The sequence below is a fragment of the Pterocles gutturalis genome, unplaced genomic scaffold (assembly GCF_000699245.1).
Source record: "Pterocles gutturalis isolate BGI_N339 unplaced genomic scaffold, ASM69924v1 scaffold45892, whole genome shotgun sequence".
In the NCBI taxonomy this organism is placed as follows: Eukaryota; Metazoa; Chordata; class Aves; order Pterocliformes; family Pteroclidae; genus Pterocles; species Pterocles gutturalis.
The window spans coordinates 1-18,765 of NW_010117173.1; the positions used below are offsets into that span (position 1 = coordinate 1).

The following is an 18,765-nucleotide window of genomic DNA, read 5'->3' on the forward strand; positions in this document are numbered from 1 at the left end:
TCTAACATTCTGTGATTCTGTGATATGACTTCGCATACTTTCAATAGACAGGGGATCACTACAGACCCTGCTGGTACTCTGTGAGGGAGAAATAACAGCGGCAAATCTATGTGCTATACTGAGAACTGCAGCAAACACAGTTAGCTAAAGGGTGGCTCTTCAATTTCTCTTTACTGCTTATTTGGTTCAAGCCCAAGGTGAATCTCTCCCACGGGCCAGGACAATGATATCCCACTGCCACTCTGCTTTTCCAAGACTGACAGATATCTCTGGCATCTCACCATTAATCTCAGGACAATAGTTGGGATTAACTGTTTGGTTAAAGGCACTTTGTTCATTAAAGCCTAGGCACAAGGCTGCAGAAATGCTTGCTCTTCAGATTCTGGTGAGACCTAACAGACTCAGACTTGGACAGCATATGCCTCCAAGCGCAAGGGTTCCAAGGCTCACTAAAAAGCAGATGAAGAACATATTATTTACCAGCAAAATTCCACTAGGTTTTAAGTACATGATGCCCAACTGTACAAGTTACTCTATTAAGATCCCTAAAAATGAACTGGTTTGCTTAGTTACAACCAAACCCAGACCTGTAAGGATCCGCAGCCCATGGCTACCACAACATCCCATCTAATTAACTTTCACCATACATGTAGTTCACTATACCACTGATCTCACCAGGTCAGAATGTTCCAGGCATATCTTCCATCATTTTGTTACATTTAATCTAAAAAGTTGTTTTGTTTTGCCCACTTAGCTTATGCCTGTTCCAGAATTTCATTTTTCTGATGGTTAGAAACATGCAACGTATTCATAGCCAGTTTACAGCCTTCTGCATCCAGATACATATTACTTTTCAGTTTCATTAGTTCATTTGGCTTCCTGGAACACAGACTGGTGGACAATATAAAATGCTTTCCCGTTATCTCTAAACCATCAGAAATTCAGTGTGAAGTTATTTGTTACAATCAGCACCTACCTGTAACTATCATTCTGCTTATTGTATCTCACTAAGGCAAAAATATCTGCTATGCAATTAAGGAAGTTAATCCAGTACTAATGAAGCTCACATATATTTTAATATATATTTTTTCTTACAGCTGATCACAGATTTAATAAAGGTAAAACATATAAAATATTCTAGATTATACATATTTTACTGTTTATAAAGGAGGTCCCATAAAATTTTTTTTGTTTGAGCAACAGTTTAAATAGAGGTAATATCACAAATAAAGACTTCTTGTCACGATACAAAGCATAAAACGTGCTACATAGTTTTGTGTTTTGAGTGTGTTTGATAGACTTGTGATTAAAAATTCTTTTAGTTCATAAAAAGGTATTGATTCTGAACTTTGCTTATACCAAAACTTCAACTGAAGAGAAAGATTCCAATTAAATAATTTAGCTCACAGAATTGTAAGAAAACTGGAGGATTTAAAGTGCAAGTACACAAAAATGTATTACCAGTCTTGATTCATAGCTTTGGGCAAATCTGGGGGCGGAGGGAAATAAAAAAATCAGAGAAATCCTTATGGTTGTCTTGCAAGATATTTTTATGGAATCGATTAGAGGTTCCTTAACAACATCTCTTAAGTTTTCAGTCCTCACAAATGGTGTCAAATAAGTCTGAATAACGTCACTGTCTGTATGGGTTTGTTCCAGATAGAACGAAGAGACCTTTGCCAATAGCTGTGATCAGCACTATCAGAGACTGTACAAGAAAAAAGACTTTACAATGTAATTCATATATTTCCGCATAAGCATCCAGTGCTATTTAAGATGCTTGATAGTATATTGCCTAGTCTCCAGCTGTTATTCCAAAAAAGGGGCACAGATCTCCTGTAGGCCCAGAGTCATAACCGCCAGACCTGTGCAGACATTTCAGATATGTTGGGACAGCTAAATTGGTGCTGGATGCCTTTATTTGGGTAATTCAGCCCTACCTGAGAGATGACACATGACAAACCCTTACAGCAGCTGTCATTGCTGTATAGGACAGCAGAGGGGGATAACTTTATGCTAATTTTTCTCATTGTAGAAGTAACAAAAAAGGGGTGTGACAGTACATGAGAAAGTAAGTATGAAGTGCTAGTACAGATTCAATGAGCTTTGAGATTTACTACATCTGACACAGATCAGTGTCAACCCCCCATTTTCTTGTGGACACCTTTATCCCTGGTTACTGTCAACTGAAAATATCAGGAAGATAATATGACTCCATCGACCAGATATGGATTACTTAAAACGACCTAAATGATAACATGCCCTTATAGATTTAGGGCACATCTGCCTCTCCAGATCATTATAACACGAAGGACAGCTGAATCTCAAAATGTTTGTCAACAATGGAAGAGTGGGGTGTATCAATCACATCATAAAAAGTCCTCCTAACAGCAACAATGGAAGAATTATTCCTTTTTTACTGACACTCTGATGAAGAGGTACAGTGACTTGGTAAACGTTTCTTATTAACAATATCTAGTTTCCTTTGATATCTAAAGTTTTTGTTTTTAATTACAGAATTATTTTTGTTTTAGTCACTTCTTACATTTAGAGGAAAACAGGTTAATGTTAAGAGTTTAAATCTAAAAAGTAAGACCAGCCATGGATGAAACTAGTAAGAAAGTTCTAACAACAGTTAGCCTGAGAATTAGGTTTAAAAGTCATAAGTTTTGCAATCATTTTTAAAAACTCAGCAACAGAGCATAGACAGAAATAAGAGTTTTCTTCTTTTCATCCATGTGTCTTCATTCCATTCCATCTAGCCTAAGAGATGCCAGATTGGGATATATGGACCACTAGTGGGACATCATGATAATGTGAAGTGATTGGCCGCCGGTTTTTGGAATCATATTGTCTTCACCACGTTTTCAACCACAGGCTGCCAAAAATATACAGTTTATCATCTGAAAGATCTGGGAAACACTGATCTAAAATACAGAAATACCTAAAATAAATAGCATCTAAACATTAAAAAGCAATATTCGTTAGCTAATGCCAAATTAATCCACATCACTAACAAATATTTTTATGAATTTATATTTTATGAAAACGTATGAAATTTAATTTGTGAAGTGGTCCAAATAAATGCCTTCAATAAAAATACTATTTAATAATCACATTCTTGCTATGACCTTGTCTTCTAAATGGTTCAACATAAAAATTGTTTTATGAGGCAGACTTAGAGACACCTAGTCAAGCAGTTGAAGGCAAAGAAAGGAATAATGCAGCTGGTCTTTCTAAAATAGTTTTAATTTCCATAAACAGCATGCAGGAAAGACTTGGTTTAGAATTAAAAGTAATATTGACCTTAAAAAAAGAAAACCCACTAGAAAATGTAAGGAAAAAGATACGTGTAAAATGAGACCGAATCATGGATGGCTTGAATGCTGGAGAAGACTCTTCACCATCCTGAAATACGATAGTGACAATGTCATTTCCAATATGTCGCTTCCTTTCTACCTGGAAAAAAAAATTTCAAAAGAGAAAAAAGAAAAAAGAAAAAAAAAAAAGAGAGAGAGACAATGACTTAAAAGATATAAATAAATACCTTAACAATTCTGTGAGAGAATGCTAAAACAATATTCCTAAACTGCAAACACAAAAACTACCGTCAATATGATTGAAGCCAAAACCAGGACATCCTGTCATCAAGCCAAGGCAAAAGCATGAGAAAACTGACATGGAAATACAAAAGGACAATATAATTACATAATCTAAATATTTTATTGTAATAATACATAGTATATAATTATTGCTTAAATAAGAAAATAGTAACACATGAAATTTGTGAGCAATTTTAGGTAAATCAATTATGGATGTGTGATGTACAAGTAAACGTATGTGCTTATAAAGTGGCTTTTTCATCATATAACATATAGCAAGGTTGGAGCAATGGATGACAGCACATTTGACCTAGTACCCAAGAACCCACCTAGTCAACCTATGAGAGGGCAACAGCAGTGCTTTAGAGCAAATGCAAAGCTTGCCATTACTATGCTCACATGGGGAATTTCTTTCAAGCTACATGCATTGCTATCCGAGTTGTGTGTTACATATGTGAGCATTCTGACAATGCACACACAGGTCTAATTTCCAACCTTCCTAAATTCTTTGAGGTAATGGTAATTGCAGCAGCGAAGCTCTACAAGTCATCTGAATAACATAATACTCCATCACATCTCAGTCAATCAATTTTGACCTTCTTTGCAAGTGTCTTTTGTACTATACTAAAGACAATGTCATGTGTTATCTTCTAACAAACATCATTAAATTTTCAGCATTAGGTATAATATTGAGGAAAAAATATAGCAAAAGTCTTAAGACTTACATTTCTAAAATACTAAGGGGGGTAGAGAGACAGAGAGAGAACCAGGTACCTGCTGCTTGTTTTCTCTAGAGTATGGTAGCATGGTTGAAACATGGAACATAATTTCATGCCCTTGAAACACTGTATAGATGGAAGAGGTTCCTGTTGTATCATCTGCAAGGGAAGACAACATTCTCAGCAAAATTAAGTTTTCTAAAGATCAAAAGATATTTCAGGTCCTACTAAACCTTCTTTAGTCATCCTTTTTTCTGATCCATTTTAGAGAATGTCCATGCTGCATGTTTTACATGGGTCCAAACCCGAGTTTGCAACCTAATCTGCATAGCCACACACTTAAAACCTATTATGTCCTTCACCTAGCATCCTAAAATCACACATAGTTCTTCAAGCTGTGACGCCCTACTATCATGAAGCAAGTAACGTGACAGTTTATTCTTCACCCCATTCCAATTAAAAACCACAACAGTTCACCTTGAAAATACAGGTCATATAAATACTTTTCTTCAACTGCATTCCATACCAGTGATTTAAGCTAACCTGACTTCTTCCCAGTGAAGCAGAGCATTTAGCATGCACATAAGGCAGTCTGTTTTGGGACTGTATTATTTCTACAATATATACAATATGTGCATGCAATAAGTGAAAACATTTATACTGCAGTCCCCACACTTTTTTGCTTCAGGTGAGTTCTTACTTTTAGTGTCCAATCCTCCTCTGTAGCCTGTCCAGCCTTTCAAAGTAACTGTGTCACCCAAGAGATGCAAAAATCTTTGAAAGCTTTCACTTCCTGTTTCTACATGCGGAAGGGAGAAATGTTACAACAGAAAAGCACACACAGTAATAGAAAATAATGAAAATACAGGAACAGGTCCAGCTCCCAGGACACAAGGCCCAAAGTTTCATCTGAACTAGTTTCTCTCATGTCATCCGAGCCTTCTACCTTTACAGGAACAGCATCCCAGCCTTGCAGAATAGGCATCATCGTGTGACATTAAACAGTGAGCTCTTTGCTAACTCCAAGACTGTTCAAGTGCACAGAAGAATGTGATCATACTGCAAAAATGTAAGAGTGAAAGAACTAGAAACAACAGTGACTTTTAGCAAGTAACCCGAGTTGCCTCCTTCAACTGCTCCCTTTTTCTAAATCTTAGCACTGTATCATCTACTTCTAGAAAAGAATTTCCAATATCTCCCAAGGTGTAATAGTAGGTTTCCTACAGCAACCTTTTATAGAAATAGAAGATTCTACGCTACAATTTTTCACCCAACATGAACACGAAAACCTACAATACTAATGTTCACATAATCATCACCTCTCTTCTGGCTTCAATGTGCAGGCGCAATCTTTTTTTTTTTTTTTTAATGAACAAAACAATTATGAAAAAAGTGAAAATCTCACCATTGCTGAACATTTCATCATCTGTAAGCTGCCCATCCTTAGCATAAAGGACTCCAAATTTAAAATTCACAGATCCCTGAGAAATAAAACAAAACATTACACTATAAAGCAATCAAAAGACCCAAAATAATATTTTCTCTAAGGACTTTTATATACGTACCTTTGTATACATCCTGCACAAGGGAATATATGTTTCATACCAACTCCATTACCTGCTCAAGTAGTGGATACCTAATAATTTACTTTTTATCATAGATTATGAGTTTTATGATTTACTAAACTGATGACCTATTAGTATGATATATTAAATTGGTTCTTAAAATCTTCTATGTTGCAAAGAAATACTACTCTTTTTACTGCAATAAGCAACTGATTTCTAAGTTGTCACAAGCACATCAGTCCCAATATTTCAAATACAAAGCACTATTCCTTGAAAAGGTCTGTGAGCTAGGAGTAGTAAGTTTACATTTACCTCTTGCTCTTCAAGAACCAATAAATCCTGTAAACAAAACAATATCTTTAGCACACTGGTATTAAAGATAACACAAATAAAAATGTAACATCCTTGTATATTTAAGTTTTATTTTGAAGAGGCCAGTTCAACTGATGGACAGTTTACTTTGTAGTACCATGTAACCCTACTCATCATTATTATCCTGCTACTTAAAGAAACAAACTCATGGCATTTATACTTAATGACTTATTTTTACAGAACATATTAAAGAAAAACAGCCAAACAAAAAAAAAGAAGTCACCTCCTACCTTTTGTATCTCAGGATGAAAAATTTCCCTTGGGCTCTTCTCAAATTTGTCAAGACTCATAGCACTGAAATGAAAATGAAATACTGCTTTATCGAAGCCCAAGTATACATTTCAACATTAAGCCACTAACTGGTTGCAGTTAGAACCGGTTACAAAAGGAACTGTTCAAAGAGCCTCTCTTATGTAGAACATTTTGTAGAATGACATTTCTCTCCCACAAGACTAACCTCCAAGACTTCCTAAACTTCTTCTGGATTTTAAAAACAGAAATTAGGAAGACTCTGCATGGAGGTAAGATTTAAATTTACTGTATTTTCCTGTAAAGCACAGAACTTTAACCCATCATCCTTCACTTTGGCTTTATACATAACCATTTTGAGCATTTTAGGAGGACTCAATAACCTATTCCATTTTGTAAGCTTCTCTTCTAAAATAACACAAGGCAAGACAAATGACAAGTGAGCAGCTCAGCATCAAATTCATATGCCAAAGATCCACAAACAGAACAGAAAAAAGTATTTAAACAAGAAGCCAGATCAACTGCATCAATGAACAAAAATATCTAATTTATAGTATTTTTTCCTAACTCATGTTTCTGCATTTACTATTATTTTTGCCCAACTTTTTTTCCCCAATGCTAATTTATGGAACTGTGCAGCATGGCACGGGGTGTCAAATTAAGTCTGTCTGGGGCACAGTGAACTACCAGGGAGGTCAAGCCTCCCGCACCTTTACATCATTGCTTATGCTAAATCACAATGCAGACAGGATTTGCTTTAGTTCCTTTTGAAAGGGATTAAAATGTTCCAATTAATTAGAAAAAATGAGTTTAGTAATGTAAACAAAATTATCTGAGACAGTTTATACCTAGATTCATACTGGCTGTGAGCAGGGCGAAATGTTAAACGAACATCAATCAGGCCTGAGGGAAGGCTCGGGGACTGTAGAAGCAAAAGAATTGTCAGGGAAGAGATTTTAGTCCACGCCCAAGTGGGCAAAAGGAGACAACATTTATCCAGCTGATCGCAGGTGGCACAGACGCTTGAGAAGTGGGGAACAAGGTCGGACAAAAGCCTGCATTTTCCTCTGTAGAATACAGCAGCATCACAGGATGAACATAGGGTGTTTCAGCCAAAGAAGTATGACCCCAGCTAACGGAAGACAAAGTTTCTCCACTCTGGGATGCCTGACCAAAAATGCATCTGTGCGTGAGAGTGGAGGGAGAGGCTGGGTTAGAAAGGGATATTAGGAAGAGATATTTCAGAGGTTGGTGGTTCAACATGGAAGATCAGGTGCTCATGCAGGTGCAGCACGCAGTGCTGACAATCTCAAGCCAGTGCTGTACAAGTCAGAAGAGGGGACTTAGCTCATCCTGATGAAGAAGATGAAAGAGATCTGAAGTGCTTCTAACTCAGCATCTTGACACTCCAAACCAGAGCGACAGCCCAGGAAATCAGAATTAAGAAGTGATGCTCAATGGCCTGCTAGCTTCTCTGGCAAATTCAGTGGTCTGGGACCTCTCAGAAATCTTGTGCAGTTGCAGGAAAATCCAGATCTGGTGGTACCGACTTCACATCACAACACATGCCCTATTCCCAGAACTCTCCTCTCACATCAGCACTGACAGTGCTATCCAGTGGAACAGCTTCAACCAAGACAGAGACATCTGCTTGTACTCCATACGGATGAAAGGTTTTGAAGACCTGCAGGCTGCCCATTTATCTGGTACACACTACTTGGTTCAGTAAATGAAGGCACTTTCTATGGGTTTCTAGAGGATGTATAATCCTTACAGAAGATGCATTTGAAGACGTTGTCAGTGAGGGAATTGAGAAAAGACAGCTCACAATTAGACCTTAAAACTGCAGTTTAAATTTGAATGAACACTTTGCAAACAGGTGCCCTGACATTTCAGCTGATTATAATGTTGAAAGAAATAGAAATGGTGTTGGGCTTGCTCACCTCATATTACCTTCCAACACAAATGAGGCAGGACAGAGTATGAGCATTCCCATACAGACTCTGGCTGGGGGAAAGAATTTTCTTGGTTTCACTGACAGCGTGTCTAACACACCCATAGTGAGATTTAAATGTAGATAATCAACTGAAGAAACAATTCTTGGTTTCTTCCCTGTTTGCTTCCTCGTGCTACGGCCACATAATAACCACCTCTCGAGTAAAATCTGCTGCTCCTTAGATCTGTTTATTGTCTTTTAACTTAAAAAGATAGATATGTCACTCCACTTAGCACCTGTTTTCCAATTAACTTGAAAATAGTCCCTCTGCTGAAGAAAAATTCCAAGAATTTTTCTCCATTTTAAGTTGTCACTTTGTCTATTCCAGAACAGGCTTTGAAACCACTTTTTGCTGCATTCAATGACTAAGATTTGTAAACCTGCATTTACTGTTTTTATAAATCTATCACGAAAACCATGCAACACAAGCTCTGAATTACAGGAAAACGTATACAGACAAATAGGTTAACTGATAACTTATTTATAAACACATACCTTAATATAGATTTCACTGATAATGTTTTCGTGGGACTATAAGGGAGACATATTTTCTGAGTACCCTGTAAAGAAAAAAAGCTAGGAGATATTACAGGACATACTGACTTTTTCTGTATATTCAAATAGGAATATTAATAATAACAATTAAGCAAAAAAAAAAAAAAAAAAAAAGAACAAAATCATGCTAGTTTTACTTAGCCATATTTACTACTGATCTGAAAAAGAAAAAGACCTGAAAGTGAAAAGTCATGGTAGTTTTGACTACCCTGGCATGTGGTATGAGGGCTGCTGAAACTAGCAGACATTACAAGCTTTAAAAAAAAAAAAAAAAAAAGGCATGCATATAGGAGAGTTTTAAATCAATTGTTTGGATGAAAAGCTCTTATGGAATGCTGAAAAAAAATTCATTAAACAATATTAGTGAAACCAGTATCACACCTGCCTATTTTCTTTACATTGTATAAGAAAATCCTAAAAGCAGTATAAAGACATTGCCTAAATTGACTGCAGGAAATAATCAAGAACAATTTAGGCAACATTTCTAAAAATAACAGAGACTTGCAGGTAAGAAAAATTAAAAAGCATCTGGCACCACAGACTGCTGTCAGGAAGTTTAGTATAATGTTATCTACAAAGCTAGTTTGGGTTTATCTACTATGGTAGAATTATATGTTGTTATTGTATAAAATTAAAAATATGTATTAAATACTGGAATTCCAAAGAAAGCAAAATAGTGTATGATAAACAGATCCAAAACAAACAAGCAAACAAAAAAAAAAAGTCAGAGCAGCAGTTAAATATTTGTTTCTTACTGTTTTTCTCCAAAGTATTGAATGGTATTGAGGAACACGCTGATTATTTTGGTCAGACAGTACAACAGACAGAAAGAAAGGGTTTTTCTCTGCATCCGTACCTATATAATTTTGATGAACTGTTGGGAAAAACAAGAAGCATTACTCACCATAAAGAAGACACACACACCTGCTTGTGCATGCACACAAAGACACATGCATAGCTGTGTAAATATATGCATTCATATGTAAAAATATATACTTATCTACATAAACAACTATGTATTTATATACAGATGTGTAAAAAAACCCAAGAGACAGATGCAGCCTTCAAGGCCAACAAGGGTTTCAAAACATCCCTTTTCAGTAGCAGGGGTTCCACCGTTTACAGAAACCCATCCTCTCTCTGGCTTCAGGTTAAAAATACATGAAACGAGAACTTGTTTTCTGTACAGGACAGAAAACTTATTAATACTAAATTAATACCATACTTTTTTTCAATATTTAATTAATAGCAATTCAAAGCTACATTGCATTTTCATTGAAATTAAAACTTCAATCCATTTGCAAAAACCTAATTACCTTTCCCTAAAAAATATTTGAAATACCATCTTGTATGATACTCTGGGTTTTCCAAATGCACGTCTGTTCTGTGCCATGTACGCGGAGTGTAGTCTGTATTCTGAAATAGAATTGGGAGACTGTTAGATCAAATGCTGAGTGAAAAAAATGAGAATATAATATAGGCAAAAGCCAATCAAGAGTGGCTGATTCACCAGAAGAGTTTTAGCTGTATACTGTTTTTTAAAAAGCAAAGAACTATGAAGTCAGTTGTTGTGCTGCTGAAATTAAAATTTGCCCTTCTCTTTCCTTTTCTTTTTAAGTAACTACAATCTTTTCCTATTGTACCATCGTTATGGGTAATAGCTTATTATTTCTCTGAAAATAAGATATTTCAATGTGGAAGTTGAAGACTAGTGTTTTTAAAACTTAAAAAATAAATAAATTAACAAACAGAACTCTTCCTCCAAGTTTCATTTTCTCAGTTCTTCCCAAAACAATCTTCAAGGACTTCTTACTCGATCAGAGCATGCTCTCGAAGTTTTTCAGTGTTGTTTTGGGATTGGCGGGTTAAAGTAAATTCCCAAGCATTCCTCAATTCCTTTTCCACTAAGAACTAAGCTATGCAGAGAAAAAGCCATTCTCCATATCCATTCATCACCCACTCAGAGAATCTTTCTGTGATACAAGCTAATGAGCTTTTGAACTGCATGAAACTGAACTAAAAAGACAGTGTACAGAACATGACTGTGGAAGAACGGCTCAGTGAGCAGGGACATCATTACGTGCACAATCCAAACTTCAATAAAGAGGCCTGAGAGTCCTTGGACTCTCCTTGAAAACAGCAAAGGAAAGGAGTAAAAGAACTGGTAAACAGCAGGGGGAGGAAGGCTCAACGGGACGGGGAAAGAAAGGAGTATGCAAATATGAACCGCATGCCAAGAGGGCAAGAACCAATGACCACTGGCTGCTGCCGCGTGCACACCGCGTGCACGCAGGTAACAAACCAATCATGTTAGAAAGTAAACGCATGCAGGGCTTGGAATGCTATATATTCCCCCTGAACCCTGAATAAAGCGAACAAGAAGCTTAGCTCATATTGAGTGTTGTCTTGATTCCGGCCAGCTCTCAGCAACACATGACCCCACAGAGATTCAATGCAGAATAGCTAGATTGCTTTAAACTCTGCAGTGCCGATGCAAACAGATGATCAGTAGTAGATTACTGTTAATATTAGTTCAATCCAAGCTTCCCAAGACCTCGCATATATTTCAAGAATATGATGTCTTCTTTCTTTCAATATTAAGATGATATTTACAGCTGAAAAAGTTTTGCAAAGGAAGATAAAAAAACGAACATAAGTAGAAACTTAAGAGTCACTGGAGTGGTTGCAGGGACACACTACAAGTTTAACAGCACAGGAATCTGGAGGGAATGACTCTCTCAGCCTCCGCTCTGCCTCTTTATCTCTTATTTAAAGATAAGCATAACTGCCAAAAGACAACTAAGGGGGAAAAAATGAAGCTATAACCTCATCACACCAAAGAATAAACTTAAAAGCACTTAATATCAATAGGACACCAATATAAAATGATTAACTAGAGACTGCAAAATGTTATTCAGAGGTTAAGATAGGTATTTTTCTTCTAACATGATCAGGCGAGCAAAATGTTACCAAAGCTAAACAAAATATGAGTTTTTCCCTTAAAAAATAAAACTATCAAGATCGCATACTCTTGAAAGAGCTAAGCTAGACTTCAGGGGGGAGAAAAACACCATCTCCCTCCTCATCTTAGATTCTTACATTCTCATATTATCTAGCATTTTTCAAGACCTCTTCCTTAGTAACTGACTGCCAATACATGTTTCAGTGGTGAAGAATAATTGAAGCTGAATTATTTTTTCAGCTTTCTATGAGTATCTTCAGCCACTTACCTCACCAGAGGAGCCGTTTTCCACACGGAATCGTCCAGCTCTTTGAATGGCTCCATCAGCATCACTAGATATAAGCTATAAAAAAGTTTAAGATAAGAGATTCTAGTTCCAAAAATAGCAATAATATCAGCAACCAAAGCTTACTACGGTTTCTTCTTCTCCCAGGCATCATATGACTACCCACAGAGAAGGGATCAGCACAGCTATTACTGATTTGGCTACAGATTTGGAATGACCCAATTATAAATCTAAAAAGGCATGAGTGGGAGAGCTGTTCACCCTTTTGGTAGATCCCAGTGCTCATCTGTCTCAGATTTTGGCTGTGCCAACACTCAGAATGCCTACAGAGGGACTTGACTACTTTCCAGAAATTGATCTTGAAGCTTGCTCCTTTCAAAGCAATGGCTCTCACAGACGTGATCATTCTTGTCCTCTCAGCCTTGCTAAGCCTAAAACTCTACTTGTTGGCAGTATTACTGGGACTAGCAGACTTTAACTGCATTTTATTTATTGATGTTTTCAGGAGATGGAGAGCAGCAAGAAACTCCAAACAATACTCAGTGACGATACCGAACAATATAACCTACAGGGGATGTCCTGGTCGGCTTCCAGCATTAACATCAGAAAATACAGCATGTTTATAGCTAAGGCTTCAAACAGTTTCATAAATACTCTGGAAAGACTGCTTGGTCTTTTTATAAGGGAATCCAGGGATTCCCAGAATACTGAAACCCTTCGTTGTTAAAAAAGCTCTTGAGAAGTCAGTAAAACAGGATAATGTGATAATTCTGATGTATTCGGAAACACTGCTTAGAAACTCTACAAGAGAAGGGGAGAACGCTGCCAACAATATCGCACGTTGCTCCTCTCAAAACTGTAAAAAATGAGATTGTCACATATCATACCAAACTTATGAAATGGGATCTGAACAACAAGAATGCGATGGTCTATCATTCCTTGTTTCCCTCTAGCAATCCATGTTATTCTAGGATAAGACTTTCTCCCTTTGCTTGGTGAGTTTCTCCCTTTATTTTACAAAGTTATCTTTGAAGTGATATGAGGCTATGTCAGGAATAAACTAACATGGCAAAAACTCCAACACATCCTGGTGCCTTGTATAAACTGTAAGAGAAATTATATGGACAACTGGTTGTATTACACCAGTGGGAAAGATATAGGAAAAAATGTTTAGTACAGAGGCAAAATAATTGTGTTGTAATAAATAAATTGGAAATAACTGAGTAACTGAGATGCTGCTGTGGAAAATACTAAACAAGAAAGGTTCAATATTAAACATTTAGAAATTTGAAAGGGCAACAAGCACTTTTATACGTTTCTACTCCAAAAGATAAAAAGACACACTTTCGTAAAATACTAGCAGAATTTAAAGACAACCAACCAAAAGACAGGGCCATTCGTGTGAGCTTACTGTGAATTTATAATTACCCATACATTTTTATTTTTCAGCAAAAGAATATAAGTACTAGTAATGAAGGAGCCTCTTAGCAGAAGGCAGCTAACCTGCTTTTTTGATTAAAACACATTTAATATTCAGAATGTATGGAAAGAAAAGAAAGATACCTGGTGTTCTTGCAATACAACTTCCAGCAAACAAGCCACCAATTTACACCCAATTTACATATATATTAATAAGTGTGATATCCAAGAACTTTAAATTACAACTATAGCTAGTAGAAAATCAGTGATTTCTACCCACAGCAAGAGAGCTGGAGTTCAATTTCGTTACCCCTTCCCACTTCTGTTTTCCTAGAGTAAGTTTATGTAATTTCATTATGGCCTTGTATACAGAGTGACATTATTTTAACTTCTGACACACTGCTATTTTCACAGCTGAGAATAAATTTATATATTAGAAAAATGAAGTGCCAACTTAATCTTGGAATTCCAAGAAAATGCTGAATAACTGACATATTTCAGGCAACAGTTTTCAACATCATTATTCTGACTAGTTCTTTTAATTTTAATCCCTCTCCCGCTGCTCTGAGGCACGTACACATAAAATCACATATACACATATGTATGTACACATACGAACACACACAGTTTTTAACTAGTATAATTGCAAATACTTCATCAAATACTACCCTAATATTTTGCAATCGTCAGCATATAAGAGGAAAAAAGGCTCAGTTTCCATCTGGGGGTAAACATGATATCTATATAATGCTTCCTGTCCTGTTACGATGAAATACTCATAAATAAGGTAGTAAAAATACTTTGCAGCACAGGTCTAATATATCTATTCTGAAGCCTCTTTTTACTACCCTATAACTTCCAATTCCAGCTTAGAAAGCACATTTTCCAAACTAGATCAATTTTTTTACCTGGAAATTAAAAGGATGTGAGCTCCACATTATAAGCTGCTAAAATCAAAGGACAGGCTATGTAAACTTACAAGCTCCACAGATCCATAATGCTTTCTGCTAAACTCTCCACGTCTGCAACCCAGATCTTCAGAGACAGAGCTGGAAGAGAAACGATTCATCAGTATAGACAAGTCAACTAGCCTTAGACCTCCTGCAACGCTATACCCTGCCATTAACAAATACCATTCCAGCAGTGCATAAACTCATTACTGCCGGGAACGCTCCTTACAATGTGCACAATCTCTAGCAGCCATTGCAGTCTGGCTTTAGTCATGATGTGATCAGAGTTTCAAAGCAGGTGGTGGCTTATAACCACATTTGAAATGTGCATTTAATTTAAGGGAATAAAAGCCCACAGTAAACTTAATGCCTCAGATAGGACAACTGCACTATGCTCAACAAGCTCACGCTTAAGTATGTTGCTACTGTTTTTTTCAGAGTCTTTTTTAGCCCACACACAAAAAGATACTAAACAATTAATTCAAAAGCATAAGGAAAGAACAGCATTTCATAGGTTTCACCCCACGAACCTTAACAAAGATAAAGTTGTCAAGCAAGCAAAAGTAATCGTAGAATGCGAAGTTCAAAATCTACATGCATTATCACACATAATCTGACATCACTGTGTCACATTAGGCACACCACGGCATGCTTCATGAGGTCAAAACAGAGAGCAAACTATAAACACTAAGCCTCCTTTACAATGGGGATATACGTGGTACAAATACAAGTTAAGTAAAGATTGAGACGCAAATTTAACATAAACCTTGATTAGCCAGTCTGTACCAGGGCTAGCAGCTCAGTCCCACCATCATATTCCAAACTTACAGTTCACCCTTCAGTCAGTAGTAATGAAAATAAAGTCACCTGATTTTAATGAAAGAAAACCAAACGAAACCAAACAAAACAAGAAATTCTCCATCCAGCAATAAGAATTACATTTTCTGTAATGTAATTCTGTAAATTATCAGTACTGTCAATTGCAATGTTACATCAATCAACAGAAGAAATATCTAAATTTTAATGTAACATTCTCATATGTGCTTCTTGACTGCAGGGGATACTGTGACACTGGACTCCAAAACATTTTAATTTTTAGACAGTTTTTCCATTTGTATTTATAAATACTTAAATTTTATTAAACATGATTCATATTTTTGAGTTCTTTCCACTTGGATTCCATGTCTTCACCCAAGCAGAAACAATACAAACAAGATGTATCTAATAAAACTTTAAAACTCACCAAAATAATTCTAGTGTTTGCTTCCAGTATGTAAATTATGCAGGAAGGATAAGAACATGACAATAACAGTAATTTTAAATGACCCGCACCCTGAACCAGGCATGTTAGGTGCTGCAACAACAGAGCTGACATTCTAACTTCATGTGAATAAAACCTTCAGGCGACACTATTGCTGCTGGTAACACACACTCTGTACTTTCTCAGTTGTCTTTCAGCCAGACCCCTTGTCACACAAACACATCTATACTGCTTGCTAAGCAAAAATGACCATATGCCACCAGTTTGACTTCTGAAGGCAGTGAAGCCATAGGCTGTGATCTCACACCTATGGACGCACACGTGCCGCAGCAGCAGTAATACAAGTGACTTGAGGAAAACTGCCTACAAGAACTGAGGTTAATCCACATTAGATGCAATTTTTACAAGCTCCAAAACAATCACTCAGTTGGAAGCATTATGACCTAAACCCAAATACAATGATTTAAGCTTTCAGCTTGTGGTTGCCTGCACAACGAATTTATGTTTGACTGGTGACAGTTACAAATCTTAACTTTCCTGAGAACTGGTGGGAAATACCCTCCAGGAGAACAGTAAGGTCCCGTTATCAGGAATCTGCACAACAGAGATGGAAAAAGACTGTGATACAAGAAGAAATTGGGCTTGGGTCCTGATCTAAGAGCCCTTGTCATCAAAGCAGCTACAATTTGATCTTACTTATGACGTGCTGCTTGTAGATGTAAGTATTTCAGAGCTTTACCATACTCAAGATCAAAAAAAAAAAAAAAAAAAGTTAAAGCCTGCAGTTCAAACAACTTGTGCTCTAACTGAAAGTAACAATAACTTCCTCTTTCCCCACAGCAGGACAGAAAGTAGACAGAGAGGAGAAACAGTATTAAAAACTTATAGATACATAAATTACAAGTGAGCCACAACAGGAGTAATTTCCAGTGAGTAGGGCTACTTCAGGTTGCTACCTGAAAAAGGCAGGCTCCGAAGACAGAATTTTCAAAGTTTGCAGCAATACATCTCTATCTATCTTTCCACATTTGTGACACTGAAAATTTTCAGAGCCTTATCAACTGCACAGAGACGACCAACAGAAGAAACTGTTCCTAAGTCAGGAGGTCTGAGCATCCAGCAATCGGTTCACATCTTAAGCAATCACACATCACGAAGATTTCATGTCCAGTCTGGGCCAGAAGATGGCCCAGAGCAGTGAAAAGCCTGCATGTACCTGTGAGCTGCACATTCCAAATAACTTCTCTTACAGTTACCTTCTACTTCAAGTGGTTTTGTAGCAACAATTGACAGGGTCATTCAAAGTGTATTTGGACAGTCTCTTTTCACCCTAGTCCTACTTGCCATTTACAAGGAAATCACGCATGTTTTACATTTTATTGCAAACGCATCATCATCTTCTTCCATCTTTCCATCATCTGAAGGGCAGTAAAAAAAAAACCCAAACTTTACATCAATATGGTTTGCAGTAAAGAAAAACTTTGAAGCTATTTCTCATGAGCTCTCTTCTTTCAGCAATAAATCTGGCTAACAATTTTTCTCTGAGTAACATAAAAGTATTTGACGATTAGTATCTATACAGACAAAAATAAAGACATCAGGTTTTCTCTTCCCTTCCAGATAGAGCAAAGAGCTCCCAAATTTAGTTTTGTATGGACTGAAAGTGATCCTTTGTCTCTTCACACATCTTGGAGAGAATTCAGAGAGTTCAGTTAAAACCTAAACAGTGATAATGAATGTAATGTAGTTTTTAGAGTACCTGCATTTTCAGATACACGTGAAATTTGGCAGATGCTTCACGAACAAATGGAATGCCTCATCTGCAATATATTTTAAGGCATTGTGGGTTTTCTGTTTTGGTTTTGTTGGTTTTTTGTTTTTTTTGGTTTTTTTTTTTTTTTTTTTTACTTTTACAGAAAAACCAGGTAATTGCGTTAGTGCTAGCATTTTCTTTGTGTGCTACTTCTGTTCTGTAAAATTAATTTTTGTGGCTAGGTGTGCTAGTTGCCTTAGAAACCACTGTAAAAGCAATTCCGATCAATGAACGCTTGTCACTGTCAGTACCGGTGGCAGAATATTGTGGAAACAGCACTCAAGAGAGATTTTGATATCGTTGGGCTCTGAAATTCAGTCTTTGATCAAATAAAGACAGGTATGTAAGATGACAATTCAAGGAGTGAGTAAAAAAAACAAATTAAAAAAATAATCGAACACCAGTCACTAGCATAATAAATCTTTTCAAGTCTCAGGCAAGCCAGATCACTGTGTTGTGTGTCTGACATCTGGACAACCCCAAACACAAATATAATACAAATTAGAAAGTCACCACAAAAAGCATATGGCCTACTGTGTTTTGAACGGAACAATCTCCGCCTGGATAACTTTTAGAGACTTTCATCGGTCATGCGATAGCTCCACAATGGAGGAGGAAAAGCAAGCTGAGGTTTATACAACTGAACTGCTTTCTGCCTTGTGGCACAGTTAATCTCAAAATACATTAAACTAGAGGAAAATGCCATCTTGCGAATTACCTGCATGATAAACCCAGGGAGTTATAAAGGCATTTTAAAACTACCTGCATACGCACAAACTGACACAGGTGTAAGTCCTATGCCCTAATTTGGCCATATTTCAGCTGAGTGAAAGTCAAACTCTATCAGGGAAAGCACGCTGAGATCTGAGCGTACTAATGCTGCAGAGGGAACAGAGGCAATAGCTAACGAAAAGCTTTAAAAAATAAAGTACGAAAAGAGTATTCAAAAGCAAACATTGTGTAACTGTCCCGCGGCACGCGCCTGCCCGAGCGGCGGAACCGACCGGTCTGACGGC

General features: G+C 36.9%; 1 protein-coding gene across 1 annotated transcript; it reads right to left on the bottom strand.

The window, feature by feature from the left end:
- Positions 1–3,350: 3,350 nt before the first annotated feature.
- On the bottom strand, positions 3,351–12,363 carry LOC104463392 (GTPase-activating Rap/Ran-GAP domain-like protein 3; the record flags this gene model as incomplete). The annotated part of the gene is made up of 10 exons (XM_010075703.1): positions 3,351–3,459; positions 4,377–4,480; positions 5,022–5,120; positions 5,727–5,802; positions 6,199–6,225; positions 6,489–6,552; positions 8,999–9,063; positions 9,814–9,932; positions 10,375–10,474; positions 12,289–12,363. Coding segments are annotated over 10 exons (838 nt in total), but the record flags the coding sequence as incomplete, so codon positions are not given.
- Between the last annotated feature and the right edge of the window lie 6,402 nt (positions 12,364–18,765).